The sequence below is a fragment of the Columba livia genome, chromosome 4 (assembly GCF_036013475.1).
Source record: "Columba livia isolate bColLiv1 breed racing homer chromosome 4, bColLiv1.pat.W.v2, whole genome shotgun sequence".
NCBI classification, from domain to species: domain Eukaryota; kingdom Metazoa; phylum Chordata; class Aves; order Columbiformes; family Columbidae; genus Columba; species Columba livia.
In genome coordinates this window covers 48,312,743-48,335,950 of record NC_088605.1, presented here as the reverse complement: position 1 = coordinate 48,335,950, position 23,208 = coordinate 48,312,743, and the positions used below count along the sequence as shown (strand labels likewise).

Below are 23,208 nucleotides of genomic sequence, written 5' to 3'. Positions count from 1 at the left end.
CTGTAGGGCTCTGTTGGGCTGTGTCACCCTTTGTTGAGCCCTGTCAGCCCCTGTCAGGCTCTGTTGGGATTTGTCAGGCTCTGTCAGGCTCTCTCGGACTCTGTTGGGCTTTGTTGGGTTCAGTCGGTCTCTGTCAATCTCTTTCAGGCTCTATTGGGCTGTGTCAAGCTCTTTCAGGCTCTGTTGGGCCCTGCCAGGCTTTATCAGGCTCTGTCAGGATTTGACAGGCTCTGTTGAGCTCTGCCAGGCACTGTCGGGCACTGTCTGTCTCTGTTGGGCTTTGTCAGGCTCTGTTGGGTTCTGCCGGGCTGTGTCAGGCTCTGTCAGGCTTTTTTGAGGTATGTAGGGCCCTGTCAATCTGTGTCACACCCTGCCTGGCTCTGTTGGGCCTTGGCAAGCTCTGTCCAGCTTTGTTGGGCTGTGTCAGGCTCTGTCTATCTGTGTTTGGCTCTTTTTCAGGCTTTGTCAGGCTCTGTCAGGCTTCGTCAGATTCTGTCTGATCCTGTGGGGCCTGCTGGGGCTCTGTTGGCTCTGTCAGGCCTTGTCAGGCCATGTCAAACTCTTTTGGGCTTTGTCAGGCCCTGTCGAACACTTTCAATTTGTGTCAGGCTCTGCCGGGCTTTGTCAGGCTCTGTCAGGCCTTATTGGACTCTGTCAAGCTTTGCTGGGCTCTGTCAGGTTTTGTCAGGGTCCATCAGGCTCTGTTGGGCACCGTCAAGCTCTTTCAGGCTTTGTCAGGACCTGTCTGGTTCTGTCCAGCCCCGTCAAACTCTGTCAGGCCCTGGCGGGCTCTGTCAAGCTCTGTCAGGACCTGTCAGGCTCTGTCAGGCTCTGTTGGGCTCCATCAGGCCTTGGCGGGCCATCTCAAGCTCTTTTGGGCTTTGTTGGGCCCTGTTGAACTCTTTCTATTTGTCAGGCTCCTTCAGGCTTCGTTGGGCTTTGTTGGGCTCTGCCAGGTGTGGGGGACCACAGCAGTTCTGTGGATTCCCTGATGGAAGGAATGGGAACAGAGATTGACCTTGAAGATATTGAGGTGTACCCATGAAAAAGAAAGGAATAAAAGAGTATCCAGAGATATGAGGTGCACACGTGAGAAAGAGGGGAGTCTTGCACCCCCAGATCCTTCCTCCAACTCGTGTGATGTTTGTCTCACTTGTCTTTCCACTCATTCACAGACCAGGCCCAAGGACATTCACACATCCCATACGCTTGGGGGGGGTTATCCGGCCTGAGATACCATTCTCACGAGTCTGGGCTATAACATTTTACAATTACGAGAAACATACTTCAAAGTAATCTGTCCAAGGCCCTTTATATATTATTATGTTAGTATTATGTCTTCGACCATCCAGATGGTCATGTTAGTATTGATCTTCCTTTATCATCCAGGTGGCTGGAACCGCACATCTTGCTTTCCCACATTTTACTTTCCAACTTTTCCCCCTTTTTTGTTTTAAACATCAGGTTCTCAATGAGTGCAGTAAAGACCCTGGCTTTGTTCTTCTTTGCATTCTGTATCATTCTCCAGATGATTCGGAGGACTACAAGAAAAAACATCACACGAGCATATCCAATTCCCACAAAAAACCCATATAATGGTATTACATATATTTAGCACTCTGATAACAGAAAATACAGGTTCAGGTATCAGCTAAGGAGATTATTTAAATCCAATATCATAAGAATAATGAGGATACACAACGTGCATGTAGTCACTCACAAGGAACAAAACTAAAGGCCTTTTACTTCAGGGTACTCACAAGAGATAGTCACTCACTCAAATAAAGAAGTGAGGTGTCATGAATCCCAGGAAGTTTCCTTAGATGGTGTTCCTGTCTAAGGAAAGGACACCAGTTCACAGACCCGCAGCTCCAAGAAGACCACTCAAAGGGGGTCTTAGGCGGGAACCCCGTTTCATTGTTTGGCCAGATGTACCTGTAGGCATTACCACACAGTCCAGAAGCTTCTCAGCTACTCTGAGCACCTCCTTTGTTAAGGACCCTGTCAACTGACTGAGGGTCCCACCCCTCCTGACCCATCAGTTGGTAGAGGTGAAGCTGGTTGATAACACCTTGGTACCATTCTGGGTGTATATACGTGGGGACAGGCACAGTGGGGCACACAAGGTGCTAAAGAGCCATCGATCTTCTCATTGAAGGGTCAGATCCAACCTCTGGATTTCTTCTTGCTCTGGGCATGAAGGAGATAACCACAGTAACAAACAGAAAGGAAAAGGGATACTGAGAAGCCAGATGCCTGGGTCTTGTCTTCAGCTTTTGTGTGGAGAGCTTTCGTTCCTGCATGTTAGTTACTCGTCCTTGGCAAGGCAGGACCAAGGCTATGTCCAGAACAGGGGACTCTATCCCAGTGCAGAGAAGCTGCAAAATTAATGTAGACTGTGATTAAGTTACAAAGGACTTACCTGTCACTTAATCAATGACACGGTAAATGCTTTCTAACCACCTGCAAAAGGAGGGGATATTTTTCAAGTTTTAGATACTCCTGCATGACAAGCTGGAGACAGAAGATGAAGTTGTCTAGAAGCAGGGTGTTTAGCTTATATTTGACTAGAAATTAATATATGTATTGTAAGTAAGACACTAATCAATTCCTTATGTAAGTGTGTACTAGTTGCGCTTCCGAGGAGAGCTGCCAACGTGGAGAGCTCGATCAGCAGATGCACGAAAAGACGCTCGAAGCCCCGCCAAAACAGCCTGCATGCTCTGCAAAAAGAAGCAAGATGGCAGCAAAGACCGTGAAATGACTGCTTAAGCGTATAGCCTTTACTGTTAAGTCCATACCTTTGTTTCCCCAGGCTACCTCTTTGGAGATCAACAAAACACCGTCCGCACCTGTAAGACAAGCACAATTCTCACAAAAGCAAGAGTTTTAATTCCTCATGAGTGTTTAATCCCTCTAGTACAGCCTTGTCACCTGCGTTGCTCCCTCCCCCATTCCCTCACTTCTATTTCACCAGGTCCTGGAATCTCCCTACAGATCGGAAGAGTACTCCAGCACTCAGGCACTCAGCTCCCTCTACCTGTAGAGTGTCCAAAGCAGGCCAGACAGTGCCAGAAGCGAGAAACCCTTTTCCCTGGGCATAATGTGTGGCCATCCAGAGCTAGGCAGATTCTTCTCCACCCGGAACCTAGTTAGGCATTGACAGTGACTCTCTCCCCCATCCTTCTGAAGTCATTACCACGCTTGTGGAAACGCTTCTGCCTGTGTTTCGGTGATGAACCCTATGTGTGCATAAAGAGAAAAGTAGAGAAGTAAGCTCCAACACAGCTGAAGGCAGACTGAAAATTTTCTTAAGCAATCTGTTTCTCTCGGCATACCTAGTCCTATAAAGGAAACTGCTAAACGTTCAATCTGCAAGAGAAATTTGACAAAACATGCCGTACATAGGAAGAACAGCACAGTGTATCTTCACACGCTTACCGTTGAACGCGAAGACATTCCAGCTTCTGTGAGCAAAAGCCCGTCCGTGTAAGTTCATGGTTTCCATGTTGACACAAAGGCAAAGTGGTCCGCTTTTCTCTGTGTGCACATGCGATTACGATGTCACTTATAAGCAGAGCTCCCTGTGTGCATGCAAAACTACATTATCAGAACGCATCTGCATACGTTTGGGTTAACACCTGAGTGTGCATGTTCAGACAGCGGCATACATTCAGACTTGTCTACATACACACTTCTGAAAGACCCGCACCCAAGGAATGAATGTATGTACAACGACGTGAAAGTGTGTGCAATCACAAATTTAGACTGAGTGTTTAATCTCAGAGAAAAACCAATGTGTTTGCATTCAATCGTATATCACAAAGAAGGTTATGAACAGATGCCCTACTGTTTTCTCTCTGTGCCGCATATTTTGTTTTGTTGAATGCTTCCAGATTGGAATGCTTAGAGGTTTTTTTGTATGACGGCATTATACAAGGTAAGCTACTAAAATCAGGTACACTGTGATTAATTTACGAAGGACTTTGCCATCTTAAACAATTCACATGATCAATGCAAAGAAGTATCTCAGCACAGCTTGTAGTTCAGCCTGCGTCTCCTTTATTGCTTCACTAGCAGAGCTCCCTCGCATTTGTCCACATGAGAAAAGCAGCACTGTGCAACCAGATATCTCCCTCTTGTCATGCAGAAGCATATTCCATTTGAAAGACAGCCACTCGCTTTGCAGGTGCCTAGAAAGCATTGATCGTGTCAAATGTTTACGGTACCGAAGTCCTTTGTAAATTAAGCACAGTGGACATGAAGAGAGGGGCTTCTCTTGCCTATCGCTTCTGCAAGCAGGGCAGAGATCAGCTACATATATGGAGAAACTTCCCCAAACACAGTTGTGCACATGCTACAGCTCTTCTATAAAGAAGCTTCCAAAGAAACGCACGTGCTTGTACTCGCAACTGGAACGACTCACAAGCGTCTACCAACGCACGTACACTTCCAACGCATCTCTACCGTGTTGCTTAAACGTACAACCACGTGTGCTTCGCTACAGACTGACAAATTGCCATACCGATGACAGTACATTCACAGAACCTCGCATGACTACAGATGCAGCCCTATCACACAGGCTCCGCTGTTCTTTCCTGAAATGACCTCATTGGAAACGTTTCTCTGGGCGATCTACCGCTCCGTTTTCTTCTTGTGCAACGGTGAAAGGGGAGCGCTGGGGAGCTGTCTATGTCAAACGCCCTTCGTTCCTGCATTGATTTGGCTTTGTTGCCTCTAGCTACGTGATTTCCCTGTTCTCTGTTCACTTGAGCAGTCATGAGTGCTGTGTTACGCACAGGCACAGCCGACACACGCACTCCGTTCAGCTCAGACACCAGCGTAGATGCACACATGCCACGAAAGGAACACAAACGCTCCTTGAGTGAAAGGCGTGTACTGACATGCGTGTAGCGATACGGATAGACACAACGGCCGCTCACACACTCAGACTTTGAGGAACCCTCTCGCCACACACACTGGGGCAAGTCTGAAGCTACCCGACACATTTCCGTCGTACCAGCGCATGGAACTGTGCAAAAGTACCGCAGCGTTACAGGAGAGACGCCTGCTCTCACACAAGCACCAAAGTGTTTGCCCGCAGCTACATATCACGGAGGAGATTGCTCCTTTTGCTCCTTCTCCTTAGGACACGTCCTGGTTCGTTTCTCTTGTCGACTCATTGCTAAGCATCTTTGCTCGGGCGACTGCGAAGCATTTGCCATGGGAAAGAAGTATCGCAGCTCAGCTCGGAGTTCAGCCTGAGTCTGCTTTGTAGCAGACTAGATGATCTTCTGAGGTCCCTTCCAATCCCAAACATACTGTGATACTGTGATCACAGGATTATTTTTTGAAGTACCAGAAGAAAAATAAAGTCTGTGCTCATACTTGTTTCATCTCTCTTCTTTCTAAGACCACGCTTCCTCTGTTTAATCTTCCTGGGAGGTTCTGTTTCTGGACACACTATTCCACTAATCACAAGCTCTTCTGAAACGAAAGTTAATGAAAGAAACAAAGTTCACTAAGTCATAATAATTATTCTAGAAGGCAGATTTGCGCAGCCTACAAGCAATTCAGTTGATAATACATTTCCTTGATGCTGAACTTTTCAGATAGCTTTAGAGCCAGGAAAAAAAAAAACCAAACAACAAACAAACAAACAAACAAACACACAAGCTTTTCAACATCAAGTTTTTCAGAGTGCAGTATAACCCACAGCTTCAGAAAATAATCTGATTGTATTTCAGTCAAAGAACATTTTAGAAAACCATGACGTGAGCGTCAAGTTTTGAGACAAATTGTATCAATTGTAGGAACACAAAGAAATACTGTTTTCAAGCAGACTCTTGAATTAGGAAAGGACCAAATTAGGCTGAACTGCCAGAAAAAAATAATCCCTGATAATAGAATGTATTCTATCACTTTGGCATTTAACACTGACATGGGATAAATTATAACAGCTCTGGAGAGTAATCCCCACAGAAACAACCCAATGAATGATCCAGTAAGTTGTCTCTTTTTCCTGGTATTGGATAGAACTGTTGCATGTAATAAACCAACTAGTACAGAGAACATGTTTTGTTCTTCCCTAAACAGCTAAGGCAATGGAATTTCACATGCTCTGCTGATGCTATTTCTATCTGAAAGAGGAATAGCAAGAAAGGAAAAAGTTACAGGGAAAGATGACCTGCTCTTTTAAAAGGACCAAACAGTAACCATCTCAAAGCTCTCATCGCATGAGATTCACCCACAGATTCCCCCTGAGTTCCCTATCAGGAGAAAGCAAATAGGTATTTTGGAACCAATACATAAAGGTCTCATCGTATAGTTTACATGCTCACCTCACCAATATTCCAGAGGTCTCATTCGTGTCCTTTTTGTCCACAAAAAATAAATGTGGTTCAAGAACTAAACACTGTATTATTTATAACTGAAGTAACAAACCTGACAGTGATATTATTCTATGAGAGGGTGGGGCTGTGTGCACATGTGGGAGTTTAGTTTGGTTTTAACTTGCATATGCTACTCAGGTCTCAAAAGAACACCTCAAAAATGCCAGCACAAATTCCCTTATGCAGAAAGAGACACTAGATCTAGCAGCCACCTCTGAGAATAGGATGTTGACTACTATACTACTTAGTTTCTCATTAACTATTCAACCAGCCTGAAACTGTCCATGTTTGAATTGTGCCATTATTGCTTAGAAGTTAACAAAATGCATGCAATTATCTACCAAGTTCCACCACACCTGTAAAGCATTACATAAAAAAACCCCCAAACTTATCGTGGCATGTTACATTTTCTTTTGTTACTTTTTATTTTTATGGCTGATGGCTTCTGTTTTTTTCTTGCCACATGCTGTACAGAAGAGCTGTTAGAAGAGCTGTTTTCACTGTTAGAAGAGACTGCATCTGATTGTGGTCGGACATCCAAATCAGGTATTTTCTCTTTATTAAGTGCTTCACCCTGTACTGTTTTGTTCTTGCTGTTCTTACTCTCTGTTGTCTTCTTTTCAGAGGGCTGAGATTTCAGAACAGGAGTTGCAGAGCCATCTTTTTTGATTTGGTGCTCTTCCAGGGTATTGAAAACAAAGAAGTAAGAGATGCATCAACCGATACAATTAAAAATTCACACTCACTTTCTACTTCTATAGCTTGATCTTTGACAGGAGCCAGTAATGGCTGTGATATTGAGGCTGAATACCTAAAGGAGAGGCAAAGTACTCAAATCACTTAAAAAAAAAAAAGAGAGACAAAACTGTCAACATTGCAAATCTAGTGGTGACTCTAGAACACACTATAGGACATTCCTCAGAAGAATTCAAGTCCATTATTCATTGCACTTTCTCTTCAAAACGACGACAAGACCTGCTTCTTCTTGCTTTGGTCTCACATTCATATCTCATTATTTCTCAAACACTGCGTAGTCAATTTCCTATCTAACCAATCAGATCCAGATTAGCTCAGATCTGCTTGATCACTGCTAACTTCAGAATCACATCAGGTTTTCCTGAATCCTCGAACCTACCTATCATAACATTTTAGTCTCAATCTGAAATACTATTCAACAGCTACATACTATTTTACTGGCAGACAAAAGTAACAGCAGTGTTAAATCTTAACAGCACGAAACTTCAAGCAATTATTCAAAACCTTTCTGAAGTTGCATTTTTCAGGAACCATGGTCTATCACAAAACATTCTCCCAGACCATGTGTCTAGATACAAGGACATTGCTCCAGTACTCAGGCCTAAGTTATTTTACTAGCAAATTCTGTACCTTTCTCCAAGTGTTCCTGGTGCTGGAGCTGCTAAGGCCATCAAAGCAAAAGACTTCTCTTTCTGTACAGAAGACATAGCAGTACGTTCTGTTCCTTGCAGGAGATCAACCTGCTCATCTCTTGCAGTTTCAAGGTCTTCCAAATTTTCACCTTCCAAGCAGCCCTTCACTGCAGCAGTACTCTGGCCATCCAAATGTAACCTGTGTATGAGAAAGAACATTCACATATGACACTATAAATCCTGAGTGCACAGAAAAGTGTTGTGTGGATGGACAGATGCTCACATTTTCTCCTGTTGACAGCACCTCACTTGTTACAAACAAACCTTCCATTTGGCAATTGGCTAGAACACAGGTTAGCAGTGCTACTGCTCAGCATAGTAAGTAGCAAGTATCTAAATCAATAAAGCCACATGGGCCACCTTATGACTCTTGATCAAAGTGCAGGCTGCACAAGACAAACCTCTATTTTTAGGAGACCGTGCTTCAGGAATCGTGAGGTTTCCCAAACCTTAGGTGGACTCTCTTCCTAGTCTCACTACATCATGTGTCAATGGGACCAGTGTCAGTCTTCTCAGTGACCTGTCCTGGAGATTCAGTCCTCCAGGAAAGCAGAACAGGGGCTGAGACCACTGGCCACTATTGCAGCTGGGCTTCCAGTTTTTCAAAGAGTAGATAATGACCACAACTGAAGTTGTTCTGCTTTGGATAAAACATTTGTATCTTCAGAGTGAGAGGAACAGTGACTGCTCATCTCTGCTTTAGCAAATATTTTGTTAACTTGTAAGGTCAACACTGTCAACAGAATTCACTGAAAAAGTCTAGACTGTGTGAGAAGCTGATGATTTGGGGCACTTCCCTGGAAAAAAGGAGTTTGGATCTATTCTGATATGCTTCCTGCACTTGGGGACTGCACTTTTGGAAACTAACCCTTATCAGCAGAATACTTCATGAAGAATAATGCTCTCCTTTCTAAAACACAGATACAGGAACTGTCTAAAAAGCTTGGAACTATTTTTCAGGAGTTCACAATCCAAACTCATAAATGATTGAAACCACTGTGTTAATGTACCCGAAAATGGGACAAAGGGGGGAACTGGACCACGATGATCAGCTCTACTTACATATGTACAGGAGAACTCTCCACTTCCTCCAAAAGAATAGGTGATCCAACAGGTGTATGATCATCCTCAGGGGCTGAAAATACGGCAGAAATTGTGTGTGTCTTTTCAGATATTTCTTTCTCATGTAGACACATGAGACTGTGGTGGGTTTTCTGGGTTTTTGTTTGTTTGTTTTGTTTTTGCTTGGATTTCTGTTTGTTTGTTTGTTTTTAGAACTGGCTATGCAATCCTGTATTGCAGGCTGCAGGAGCAATTCATGTAACCATTTGCCATATATATTGAATAGGTTTAATTTGTCTACTCAAAAGCTTGCAAAATCCCAATAAATAGTTACCCCAAGAACCTTTATGATAGTGCTACCAACCTCTGCCGTTGACTGTAGGCAAGGACTCTTCAGAATTACAGGCTCTTTTCACAGAGCTACTTAACCCTGCATTTGGCTGTCAGAGTTGTCAAAGAATAACGACAGAAAGAAAAATATTTTATAAAGCAACAGTATTTTGACAGGAACAAAAATTTTTACAGAACACAATATAATTTCCTTAATTCCTAGACATTTAAAGCACAGTTTTATTATAACTAGACACTTCAATTTTCTATCATGTAAGTCTTTCTATAACTAACTGTAAATTTCAATCAACAGGTACACTGTACATTGTAAAAATCAATTTGCAGTTTTACAAAGACATCCTGCTAGTCTACAAGCAAGCTATTTACTCTTTTCCATTGAATGAATAAATTATTTAATTCACCTTTATTAAGTCAGGCTGGGGTTTTGCAAGAATTACTTCAAGATTATACAGTATTCTAACATCAGACTAAAGTAAACAAACACCATTATACAGGATGCCTGTTCTCAGCACTGTCTTTAATAAGATAACCTCTTTTTACAAAAAGAAAAAATGAACCAAAACATTCAAACTAAATATACAAACTAGACTATTTACATCATTCTCTCAGACAACATATTAACAAGTCCTTCAACTTGTTTCCACTATTCAGTAAAGTTACAGAGATAATATTATATTTTACCTGTTTATCAGGAATTGAGAAGCTGCTTTTATAAAAGAATTGTTTTTCAATTGCCCCAAGGGAGACCAAGACAGCCATACTCGCCCCTACTTACACAGCAGCATGCTTCAACCCAATACCATGTAACTATACTGGACAAAAAGCTGATAAAGCTTTCATTAGCAAAAAGCCAAGAAAAGAAGCTATTAAATAAACCTTGTTATGGAATATTTACTATTAGGTCACAACAAAAGAAGAAAAACTATCACCAACAACTACTACAGATGGCTAAATTATAGCCTAGAGATACTAATACCTGTGACATATGGAGCTTATTCATTCCACACTCACAGAGAACTAAATTCTAGACAACTAAACTTGTACTCAAGTGAAACTGTACCCAACACTAAGTTGTGACATTGCCTTAAGTAACTTACACTCATGCTTGGTGTCATTTTGGACAAAAGAAGGTAAGTAAAGGTTTGGACTGGGAGATCCTATAGTGAGATCACTGTCAGCATCTATAAAGAAAAATCTCTAAATAAGGGATTCTTGCAATTGTCCACATTTCATTTATGTTAACAAGTCGCTAAGGCTCATTAAGGTCATGACTACTCAGGAAAAATATTACCTCTATCAGAGAGCTAAAATACAGTTTAAAAGGCTGGGAAAGGGGTGCATTTAAAGAGTGCGAGAAGGACTTTTTATCCATTTTATTTCTATTTATTTACCACTGGATATAATAAGAGAAATAAATGGGGTGGTTGTGTCTTTTTGTTGGTTTTCTTTTTTTTTTTTTGGTTTGGTTTGGCTGGTTTTGTCTTTTTGTGGTTTTGCTTTTGTGTGTTTGTTTGTTTTTTTAAACCAGCAAATTAAGCAGAACACCAAATAAAAGCTTACTTTTAAAACAACTCTCTATGAATTTCATTACATCTTGACCTGGCTGTACGTTAATCTCATTTTTTTAATCTTCTTTATAGAAAAGTATTTTCAATAAAAAATACTAAATGTTCCCATCTCAGCAATATAATAGCATTGAAGTTCTTAATACCTGAGAATTTAGATTATTTCCACTAGTCCCAGCTTCAGTATATTTTACCTACCATTTCCATGCACAGATATCTGCAAAGAAGTTCATCTAAATCAAGATTCCAGAAGAGAAAGCCCCACTATCACAGAACATGATGAGAATGAAGTAATATCTGTACGTAAGAGAAAGCATACAACTACTGCAACAGCCCAACAGAGCTTTGGGATGAATACAGATTTTTGCTTGAAGTAATACATTAAAAAAAAAAAAAAAATCAGTCTTCAAGTAATGTTTCTTGCACGATGATCCAGCCTCAGCAGACAGAGAAATCCAATGTGTAGGGCAAAGCACCAACACTGGCCCCGTCCTGCCCAGGGGAAAGCGGGGAGGGCCCTCAGAGCCCCGCCGGCAGGCCTGAAGGCGCGCCGGGCCCGCCCCTCAGGAGCGCCGGCAGAACAGACAGGGCCGCGCCCCGGCTGTAATGGCAGAGAAGGGCCCCTGCCCCCGAAACACGCACTCACGCACGCGCACACTCCCTCCCCTCCTCCCGCCTCTTCTCCCGCGCTCGCGCTCCCTCACCAAGTCCTCCGCCAGCCGGTGCCGCCGCGATGAGGACGAAGACATCCCGAGACCGAGACACGCCGCCAACAGTCCCTCCCGCCGTGTTCGAACCGCTGACCCTGACCACACGTAGATATTAATTACAGCTGGCCCGCACGTTGTTGCTCACATGAAGCATAACATTCCATGAGATTCCATAGATACAGCTTTGAAAAGTAATATTCCCTGGTTTAGATGATAATTCTGGCAGACAAAATGGAAAGGATTGCATCTTATTTGGTTTTAGAAACAGGAACTCCTCACAGCTTGTAAAAGTAAGAGTAATACTGTAGTCTGACCGAGAAAAACCTGTTTTGAGACACTTGGGTCTTAGTTTAGATGAGTATTTGGTATGACTCTTATTAGAGTCATACAACATGATTTTTGTTTATTTTTCTGTTTCTTCATAGAGGTTATTATTCAGTGACATCAGTATGTGCCTAGATTTCCTATGAGCAACCAGCCAACCTTTGAAAATTGAAAGTGGACATGTATGCCTACAATGAATAGATTTCTTTCCCTATTTATATTCCTTCTCTTCCTTTTTTGGGATTATATATTTTCCATACAAACTCTAATTTACATGTACGTATATAGACAGTATATATAGAGAGTTTATATGTCTTTTTTATAATATATATGCATATTTTTTGTGTAATGCTACAGTGACTTCAGAATTGTATGAAATGGCCTATGGTTATATTTTTGGCAAAACTATAAGATCTGAAAAGAAAGTACCAATTGCAAATCTAAGACATCACATTTCCATTTCCATACAATCTCCTGGGTTTTTCTTTATCTTAAAGGGTCCTCAGGGCTCTGCACAACAAATTCTACGTAGGTTCTGACATGAAATTTTCTGCCAGGGGTCACCAACCTTGCAGCGATTAATTTGTTAGAAATCAAAAGAAGGGAAGATGCTGTGAGAGGTTTTCTATGAGCTCTACCTGGCTTGCCTCCGTAAATCTTGCTGAAAGTGCATTTATCATTTAAGTTAATGTAGATACATAGATAAAATAGATACATAATTTGGTATAAACTGCTAATTTTCAACACTACCAAAAATCACTATAATCTATTGCAAATTTGATCAACATCCCCTATCATGTTTCTTTGTGAGGAGGAGGGAAGAGATGTTTTTTTTCCTTAAAAGCTCGTGTCTAACTTAGAGCTTTTTTGTACAGTTTTGTTTTCATTAGACAAAGTTAAGAAAGTTTATTCCCTAACAGTGAATACAAAACCACATATATATTTCAATCATGGCCATGAAATGTGTAGGGAAAACCAAAGCAGGAATGAAATCCTCCCCTATAATTAAGTTTTCAGGTCTTGGGTTCTCTGGTGTCTAAATCAAGGACTAATCTAACAGGGCCACAAGCTGTCCTCTGCACCCCAAGTCTCTCCTTCAGGCTGTTCTTTCTATGGAAAGAGGGTGCAGGGGTACACCTGCTTGCATGGGTGCTATTCCTACCTGCAGTTTCATCTGTGTCTGGTGCATCTCTGGTTCCCACAGTTCAGATTTCCTCCAGGTGACCTGGAGGGCCCAGACCAACCAATTGACAGCTCACATTCTCATTTTTTCACCTACTCACAGGAACAGGCTCCAAAGCTGAGCTTACAGATGTCAGAAGCTGGATACTATTTTACCAGTGTAATAATTAAACCCGGTTCCATACTTTACCCAAGTTAGTGAAAGAGACCTATCACTGTAGGGACTTTGGATAAGCTCAGCATTTAAAGGCAGAAGGCAGAAACAGTCTTCAAATGGATGGGCTTGCTAGTGAGTACGTTTTATAGGGCACTTATTTTCTCTCCTACAAATCAACAGTGGGCTGAACATACCAAGTTATTTTAGTTGCTGGCAAAAGGTCAATAGGTATTCTCTTTCATTTAATGGAAAGACAGCATGAAGAAGCACTGCGATATAGCCTTTCTATCTCTGGACTAGATTAATTATAGCCAAAACGATCAAATCCTTGAGTTCACAGGCAGCATTCACTTCCAGGAGAAATAATTTCTCTTTCTCATTGATTTTTGTATGCAGTTCTGATAACCAGTATTTTTAGCAAAGTTTTTTTGATGACAGCAATATTAATAGTGAGAAGATCAAGTGGAGCTGTGCCCACTCAGTACAAGATGAAAACTGATGACTTTCAAAGAGGAATTATTGAAAATGCAAATAGTTGTATCTAACACAGTCCTTCAGGTACTGAATCTTCAGGATTTTCAGCAACTTCTGAAGATGCTGAATAGCACTGATTCATTCGTTTAATTGACTGGGCACAGCAAAAATTACTTTGTAGCCAACTGGCTGCTGCATTCAAGTTGGGGTGGGTGGAGAAGGCTGTACTGTGCAACTGGATTCCTCCTTGATGCACAGTTACTAAGTAATGTAATTCACTCCTGGCACTGTAACTTGCTGTCACCGTGTAATTCCTGTGTCCTACCCAATGCCGAGTAAGTAATTAACATGGTAAGTCTTTCTGTCCAATGACTTTAATTTCTATATACAAAATGCAACACCAAGAGAAATTAAGGCAGTTCTGCTATAGAGTTAAACATGCAGAGAGAAACTGTCTCAAGAAGGGGAAGGAGATGAATTTGAGCTTCTGGCAGCCCGGACTATTAAGTCAGTAGCTGAAAGAGCAAGGTGTTGCGGCAAGATCATCATACTGCCTTAATTTAAACTTGCCTTGTCAGAATATGTGCCAGTTTGTACATTAAAGACTGGAGAGATGGAAATGAAACATCTAGTTGTGGATTCAAGGCACCTCACTGCTCTGCACTGCAGAGTCTGTATTGCACTGGGATTTTGCCAGTGAAAACCCTGATCTGCAGAAACTTCACACACCTGCCGAAGGCATGTGGCAAACAAGCGGGTGAATGACGAGTTTTGTAGATATAGTCCTTCATTGAATACTATTAGTGTATTATTGAGTGTTATGCACATGCCAAAACGTTTCTGCTGCTTCCGGAGTTACAGGAAGAATCTCTCTAATAAAATAATCCATTTAAAATAAATTATGGTAACTTTTACCTTCTAATGACCTAGCAATCCATGAGAGTACTGATTCTTGTTTGAACAGCATTAATAGTAGGGATAAATATACGTTTATATTCATTCTAAAACACTCTGTTGATACCAGCTAGTGTGCCTTTATAATGCAAAGTGACATAAGTATATTTGTTATGTTTCTAGAGGTCAAAGGAACCTTGATGTCTAACATTTTAGTTTTCTAGTATCAATAATTCTGTTCTGTTTTGGTACTGTCTGTTCTACTAATAATAAGGATATACAGCACTGTACTAAAAGGCAGTCTCTAAAAACTATTCCCATTTCACAGGTTTATAAGAATAAGCTGTTCAAGTTAACTGTAAATTGAAATAATCAAAAATTTTCTACTGTAGTATCTCAGAACGTCACATCATCAAAACCAAAACAAATTAAAAGTATCTATTTGTCCAGCACTGCAGGAGTAAAGGGAACAGAAGAATATATTAGATGTCTACAGCATATGGACTGGCATGCTTTGTTCACACTAGTAGTAGGAGGGATCTCTGCACAGGAATTATAATCAATTTTTTTGTTCCCTCAGAAACTCTTAACCTAAAATACTAGCCAGGACAAGTCAAAGGTAAAAATGTGCCTAGAGCAATCGTTTCTTTTCAAGTGTGGAAAAACAGCAACAATAGTTCTCCATGTTCCTGGCTGTATAATAGAATAACATGAAATACTAAGAGAGGGGACAACTTTCGTCCCACATAGATATATTACTTAAATATTGGCACAATACACTTTGGCTGCATGTTGTCTCTTTTCCTGCAGATTTGTAGGCACTTTCTTTCCTGTGCTCACCCTGTTGTTACCTTCACACACAGCTGACAAATGAAAAAAATTACTCCTTTACCCCTAGTGTCTTGGCATCCCTGTTGTACTGAGTGCTGAGCAGCTCAGTGGCACAACTCCAGTGGTCTGGGTTTTACTGGAGCACAATCAGAGCTCAGGTTGCAGAAGTTAATATTGGCATAAATACTTGTGAATAGTCACTGCCCAACCTGAGAAGTGGAAAGCATGATATTCTTGATATTCTGGCTAAATATCCTTTTGTGTTCTACTAATGGGTGCTGATATCACTTTCCTTACCAGCTAGGATCTTGCTCACTCGGAGATATCTTATCTGATATGGCTCAATATACTCTAATATACTAATACTAATATATGTCTCTAATATACTTGCACAGTTAAAATGGTGGTTTATGTTATTTGAAAAGGCCAAATAACTCTGGAGAGTTTTGCATCATTCTTAAGAAAGGCTCCAATGGGTTTTTTAAATGTTTTCCATCAAACTTGTATTTACTCAGCTTTACATTTATCCAGTGTGGTCCAGCTGTCATATGATTAAGAAAACTTCAGAACACCTCACAGGAACAGTATTGTAATCCTAAACTTCAAGCTTTTTTATTCTGACCCTATTCAGAGGCATACTCTATGATTAATTTCTGCAAAGATGTAGCAGCACTCAGGGTCACTATCAACAAAATGTGTAAGCACCAGAGAGCAAAGTCTGCTCTTTCCAGTCTAGTCTTTCTCACTACTATTCTAGTTTTTAAATTCATCATCACGAGTTCATCATCACCTCTTCTTTTTCCTCTGAGAGTCGTTACTAAGAGAGTGCTCCTTGCTAAGAATGGGAACTGAAGTATCTCTCATCTAATAGTGTTTACCCTAGAGATAAAAGGAGAATGAACAGTAAAAGAATGCTGTTTGAAGTGCTGCAAGTACCCTTAGAAAGCAGCTGATACTAATGATGCTCTTTCTACAGCACCATTTCTCAGAGGCTCCAATCCCTAATTGACTTCAGGAAAGTGTGCATTTACACATATCAAGGAGAAGAATACTGTGTTGCAGCTTTATCCTCTCTTCTTGATTTGATCTCCCAGCTTGCCCTGACTTGCACCTCAAGCTGACTGAGAGTGTAAAAAACAAACAAACAAAAAGGTCATTAAATTTTATTTTAAAAGTTCCTTTCCTTGATTTTCAACAGCTCATGCAGTTCTCTAAATAGGCAAAAAGCCACCCCCACCCAACTCTTTAAAATCATAGAATAGTTTGGGTTGGAAGGGACCTTCGAAGCTCATCTAGTCCAAGCCCTCTGCAATGAGCAGGGACATCTTCAACTAGATCACTTTGCTCAGAGCCCTGTCCAGCCTGACCTTGACTGTCTCCATGGATGGGGCATCCACCACCTCCCTGAATTTCCATGGAGAGTTATCAGAGACAATAAGGCTTTGACTTTGCCTCATGATGTGACATTATCAGTAGCTGACTAGAGAAAGTACTGCAAAACATTGAAACTTGTTGGGAAACTATGCACAGGGGAACACTTAGCAGTGGGTTTATCACTGAAGTGAAAGGCTGCATCAAGCAGAATTCTGCCAGGCTTTGCCTTAGGTCTGGTTCTTGTCTGTATTTTTTGTAACAGAGATGATACACATTTTCAGACAAAACCAATCTGGAAAGATTTGCAAATGGGGTTTGGAGGATCTCATTACCTGATCAAAATTATCTTGACAACTTGGAGTAACAGCTTAGAAAAAGATGATGCTATCCAGCAAAAAGAAGCGATCCTATCTAGTCAAGAATTATCACTAGCATATAGCAGGATATCATTGACTATAATTGGAGCATGGGGCCAGTTTTACATTGCAAGACAAATGTAAGACATGGTGACACAGGTACAGCTGTTCCTGACTTAAGGCTGGAGGTGGACTGGCTCTTTCAGACCAGATTTTCTTTGTTTTCATGACAACTATTAGCAGCCAAAGAAAGAGTAAGGTATGGCATAGCTAGGAGAGATCTGTCTGTGTTTTCCCTCAAGGCAACTAAGTGGGGCTACAGCTGATATAGACACGTGACTTTAGCTCTGGGCTGAATTCCAGATCATTAGCTCTCTTGAAGACTAAATTTCTGCCCAGGATACAGGCACAATATCCCCATAGACATTAATGAGAGTGGCACAAGCACACCCAAGGCCAAAAGACAGACCCACTGCTTTAATACTTCCTATAGTCTTTATTGCCCATAAGATTGCAAAGAACATGTTCATGTTAGAAGAAAAAAGAAGAAATGGAATATAGGCAATTTATTGGCTAAAACATGTGTCCCTAATTCTATCTCTCTGTGGCATCTGCTGCCAGCAGTAGTTATAGGAGCTGGAGCTAGAATTTAAAGTTACATGAGTCATTTAAGTCATTTATGTGCCAAAAATTCATATTACTAAAATATAGCCCTGGGGACATTTCAAAAGCATAAATATTTGCAATTAATGCACAAAAAAAAAAAAAAAAAAAAAGGTTTTGCTTTCTTCTTTTTTTTTCTTTCCTTTATAAAAACCCCTGTTGACTGACAAGCTAAGCTTTGGAGGGCAGACTACAAGATCTGGGTTTTTTGAGGGTGTTTAGCCTCCAGAATACTCAGTAAGCCAGGGATGTTTTCCAAAATGTTTAAGTGAGCTATGAACCAGCCTGCTACTGATTTTCACTAGCAAACATGATTGTGCATTGCTTTGTGAGCAGAAATAAAAAGTAAGAGCCATCTAGAAAAGAGAAGGCAAATCTAAGAGAGGTGGTTATACAATGTGAGAAGAGAAATGCTTGAGTTCAGATCTGTGGCTGGTATCAACCATCACTTACAGTAGTCAGATTCTGTGCACTATGGCTCATAATTCAATCCTGCATGGCAGATCTGGGCCTCAGGGCAGCAGTGATACTATGGGACACATAAGGTTGATTGTGGATACATTAGAAAATTTTTCTTGCAATGAGGGAATGTGTCAGGCTGGGGTTTTTTTTAGCCTTCACAGAGTAGCTTCTCATCAGGCAGTGAGAACAGTGAGTCAACAAGCAAAAACTGGTGTTTCTGAGTGAAAGGGGAATCTCGTTTGGCATCTGATCTGACCCTCACAACTTAAAATATCTAAGTGATTCACATTCTTTAGTGCATTTATCCTCACAATGAACCTTTGGGACAGAAGACAATCTCCCTTTCTTATGGAACTCTGCTACAGCAAAGTTAAGATGCATCTCACATTTACTAGACAGGAACCTGCTGTGGATTTACTCTATTAGGTTAGGATAACCTGGTGGACTGGCTATACCCACCCTAATTAAAGTATTTGAAACTCCTTCTACACAGATCTACTCAGGCATCCCTGAATGATACAACTCCCTGGACAGAGAGAGAAACAAATTACTTTTTTACATCACTGAATTATCACTGTTCCACCACACTTGTGCAAAGCAGCACTTTGGCTTTGCAGGCAGGAACGCTATGCCTTTCTCTTACAAATGGCAACATCATAGCAGAGGGGAAAAATCTGCCTTTAGAAGATCAACACTTTGTTCTTCTTATGAGAGCCATGAGCGCCAAATACACTTCAAGCAGCAGTATTAGAATAGAGGCTAGCTTCTAATCTATCATCAGAAGGCAAATATTTTCATGTAAACCCTAGTTGTGCATATCTCCCTGCAAAGTCACCAGAAGAGAATCTGTTATGTGCAGATTTTCTATTTCACAGTGACACCTGCAGTGTCAGGAGGAAAAGTGCCACTAGCGAGAGCAGTGCTGTTCAGCTGTTTCATGTTAGGACACACGCTGATTAGCTTTGAGGGCAGGCTGTGAAGCAGCACAACATGTTGGCAGCCTTGGAAGATGCTCACCAAAGAGCACAGATCCACCACAAGCTCATAATTAGGTTTGATGAAGAACAAGTGCTGATTGCTGGATGTTACCAAGCAAGCCAGGACTTCTCTCTGCTCCTCATGGTAAGGTGAAATCACATCTTTTGAAGCAATGGTAGCTTTCAAAATCTTCCTTGGATTTCACCCTTCAGATCTTTAATTATAAGTACTATATATTATTCCTGTGCCTTTAAACAAGATGGTGTTGGAAAGGTAGTGGGGGAAAAATAAGTGGCCATTTAAAACATACAGCACAGTGCATTCTGTGTCTTGGGGAATTTAAATTCAAGGACTGACCACACTGTCAACATCCCAGGCATGAATTATCAGGAATTCCACACACACTATTATTTTTACATCTCTAATGATCTCTCTGAAAGATTTCAAATTTTAAAAAATAGCAATTCTGTTAACCAAATTCAGTTCTGACCTCTAACATGCAAGTGTTGGCAGCTCTTGTCATAAAGCAAAACCAGGACAGAGTTGGTTCCTGGCATGAGAGTTTTATTGCTAAGTTAGTGACAAAATGTCTCCACAGACAGGTATCGTCCAGAATATGCTTATATATTGTCCCCCAGCTGTAACTGTGCCATTCCTGTTGAAACTGCTGAACTGCTGTGGGTAATCTTGTAAGATAAATGCAACTGCTACCAAAAAAATGGTGCATGCTACACTCTTACTGGTACTGTATTTGGTTATATTACCTGTTTTTTTCTCCAGGTTTAACTAGCAGTGTGACTATTAGTAGACATACAACTCTTTAAAAGATTCAGGTGTATTCAATAGTAGCCAGACTTCAGAAAACCATAGATGTTTGAAGGTACCGACTGCCAGTAGTAATGACTGGTTCCTCTGAAGAAAGGGAATGTTTCTTAAAAGAAGATATGTGACCAAAACTTCTTGCACTTTTGAAGGAGTGGGGCATTGAATCTAGCTGAAGAAGCTGATGGCTATATTTCATCCTTGTTAAAATGCACTCCTAAAGCCTCAGGACCTGTCTTCTGGTTTCCCTGCTTACATGTATGTCCTAATGAGCTTTTTGTCCACAGAAACATAAATATATGGAAATATGTATTGGAATGGAAATGAGGATTTTTTTTTTTTTCACCTGTAGTGCTGGTATTCCCCTTGGAAGTGGAAGAATGAGATAAAAGTTAAAAGAAAAGGACTGGAATTGAGAAAAGCTAAGATCAAGCCTTACATATCTATAATATACTACAGAAATAAACATATATTTGCAGACATCGCCCTGTCACTACTTCCATGTTCCCTTTTCTGATGGGAATGCGATCCATGGCTGTGTGGATGTGTCTCAGATGAAGCACTCTGCAGTTTGTGGAAAGCAAAAGTTTTGCCCTTATCTCTACAACTGCACTGAGGCCTTGGGAAAGCTGCAGATTTCTGTGAGGGCATAGATATTTTTAGGTACACCAGCAATTTCTTAAACCAGCTACTTTATATAAATTGCTTTAAGACTTCTTGCTTTACACCCTTTTCTTCTCTGATCACCATTAACAGAAAGGATGATTTCTTTCACACTGCCTGTGCTGTTGCTTCAAGCTTTTAATCCACCTCTTCAGAAAGTCCTTTTTGGTGCAGTGATCCAGCCCTCTGTGTGCAAAGATGCTCATGACAGGGGAGCTTTGCTGTTTCCAGCTGTCTGCAAAGGGTCCACATATCCTACTAATTTTTCATCTGCCAAACAGACTGATTACATTATTACAAAGGGAACACATGTAAGAGAACAACTACAAGGTGACTGTGTTAAAAGATATATTCCCTTTACAGTGAAAGTTGGATTGCTTCCACCAAAAACTTGTATTGGGGAAGCTAAGCCTGCTCTTTTTCGCGGGAGTAAGCTCTGGCCCATTTGTCTTTTGTCATTCCCCTACACTACACATTGTTAGTGTTCAGCTACAGTCTATAGAGGGAAGAGGATTTGGAGCAGCAACTGAGCAATGCTTAGGGGTGTATGTATATGAATTATATTCCTCCATATTATTTGATTTAACCAGCAGACCTGCATAAGAGGAAACATGAGAATGCCCCTACTAGAGGGTCACAATCCAGTACGTGAAAACAACTGAAAAAGAGACCTAAAAATCTTAAAGTCCTCTGGAGAGATCAGGACATTAAAACAGATGTTCTAGGCTAGAACATGCAATTTATGTTATGCAGTTGCCCAGTTTCTCTACAGGGACAGTCTTGTTCTGTATTCTTCATGTTTTTGCTGTTATGATTCCTTCTTATGATTTTTTTCCACAAGGCAAGTCACAAAGCAGGAAAGACTCTTTCATATCAGCCAAAGAAATTTTGACCGAGGAGATAGGGGTGTGGTCAGGGATTTGAGAAGTTTGGTCAGTGTTCCTGGATTTACTGGCAACCCTTTCCATTGCATCAAGTAATGCCTTTTTTAACTGCTACTTGCCCCACCTTTTATCTCTACTGCCTGTTCAGCCTGAAAGCCCTCAAGGTCAGTGATGTCTTGCATGTTTGCACAGCACTCAGCATGTTGTAGCCCCTGCCTCCATCTGGTCTTCTAGGTACAAACCTAAGCAAAATTAATAATGATACAAAGAAAGTAATAATAACCATCATAATCTAAAAAAGAATAGGCAAAGACAACACATGTGACAACAGTCTATGTAGGGGATAGCATATGGAAGTTGTTGCAGTGGGAACACGAGGTGGGAAGGATTTCTGGGCTTAACCGGTGAATGTAAAAAGGTTAAGGAACGTAGAAGTTCTTTCTTTGGGTCACAGAGCAAACCTATAGTGTGAGTCATCAAACAAACTGAACTGCAGGAGGCAGAGATGCCACCCTACTTAGAGTACAGCTTTGAAAGGCCTAACCAACACTGATCAAACTCTCGTCAGTAATTATGATATTTTACTGGAGAAAAAATGGGAGAATTCTTACATACCACTATAAAACCAGGCCCTTTAACACCTAGTAGAAGTGTACATTTGCCCAAACTGCTCTCAAAAAGTATTTGCAGATAAGCAATTAATATTATGGAAGGTAGAGAATCGCACAACACACAGTCTCACAAATGAAGCAGTGGGCCATTCAGCACAGTATCTTCAGCCTAATCTTGCCTTGGTTATTAATTTGTATGACAAGGCCTCAGCTAATGGATGAAATTCCATGGTTGACTGGTTTTAATTAAACTTCCTTTCTGGAAAACCACCATCTGAAAAGCAGAGTCTTCTCCAGCTCAGGCGAGTGAGAGCTGCTGTGGGGACAGGGCGCTGGTGTATGTGGAGTTGAGCTGGAGCTTGGTCAGTCCCTGCTTCCCTGCATCATGGCAGGAATGGGTTCACAAGCTCATCTCTGAGCTTCAGAGCAAGCCAGAGGGGAGAAAAAAAGAAAAAAAGTATGTTTATACTGCTACTTGCTGATAACCAGCTGTCTTAAATGGTAATGTCACCTGCTTCCTATCCATACATCTATAAATCCCTAGCTCTTCCTCCCATCTCCCCAACCCCATATCTGTCTAGCTCACCAGCCTAAAAGACATGTATTACACACACCAAACATCCTGGCCCAGATGTTACTACCTTAGCAGCTGGACAAGGGCTGCACTGCTTTTTCTTAGCCTAGGTAACTAATTAATTTTCCCACATTTCTGTGAGATAAGAAAACATGTGTGATTCCACTACAGGATGAAGCAAAAGCAATGCAATTTTTTGGGGAAGGCTGTATCAGACGTGTTGGAGCTGAGCTTCTGTGAGCAAACTCCAGGTATGATGCATAACCCCTCTTCCCTCCATAAATCTTGCTCCTGTTATTTGTGTATGGTTCTGCTTACATGCCTTTAGATACCCAGCTAAAGCAGCACAGGCTTCATCTGATGTGTGATCCTCATTACCAGTCTGCTAATTGCCATATCTTTGAGCACAAATTTTATATCCCAGGGCTTAA

At 41.2% G+C, this 23,208-nt stretch overlaps 3 protein-coding genes across 3 annotated transcripts in view; 1 reads left to right on the top strand and 2 right to left on the bottom strand.

The window, feature by feature from the left end:
* Positions 1-11,601, bottom strand: part of CENPC (centromere protein C) — a 96,207-nt gene extending 84,606 nt beyond the window's left edge. The window contains exon 1 of the mRNA XM_065061566.1: positions 11,592-11,601. The gene's annotated coding sequence lies outside the window, so the exon portion shown is untranslated. The remainder of the gene's footprint in view (positions 1-11,591) is intronic.
* On the bottom strand, positions 1,570-11,789 carry LOC135579367 (uncharacterized). The gene is made up of 11 exons (XM_065061573.1): positions 11,523-11,789; positions 10,351-10,434; positions 9,267-9,342; positions 8,903-8,975; positions 7,779-7,979; positions 7,139-7,203; positions 5,389-5,487; positions 3,442-3,540; positions 3,041-3,242; positions 2,802-2,852; positions 1,570-2,723 (listed from the first exon to the last, which is right to left on the bottom strand). The coding sequence occupies exons 2-9, from the start codon at positions 10,366-10,368 to the stop codon at positions 3,196-3,198; spliced, it is 678 nt and encodes a 225-aa protein (XP_064917645.1). The 5' UTR covers positions 10,369-10,434; positions 11,523-11,789; the 3' UTR covers positions 1,570-2,723; positions 2,802-2,852; positions 3,041-3,195.
* An 11,221-nt stretch (positions 11,790-23,010) lies between these two features.
* The window catches only part of GPRIN3 (GPRIN family member 3), a 75,940-nt gene continuing 75,742 nt past the window's right edge, over positions 23,011-23,208 (top strand). Inside the window, exon 1 of the mRNA XM_065061560.1 lies at positions 23,011-23,028. The gene's annotated coding sequence lies outside the window, so the exon portion shown is untranslated. The remainder of the gene's footprint in view (positions 23,029-23,208) is intronic.

Excerpts from the sequence above, each read along its gene's own strand:
- LOC135579367 (XM_065061573.1), bottom strand. Across the intron at positions 8,976-9,266 it reads GCCTACAGTCAACGGCAGAG|CCCCTGAGGATGATCATACA; the intron begins GTTGGTAGCACT and ends CCGTATTTTCAG. Across the intron at positions 7,980-8,902 it reads GAGAGTTCTCCTGTACATAT|GTTACATTTGGATGGCCAGA; the intron begins GTAAGTAGAGCT and ends TCTCATACACAG.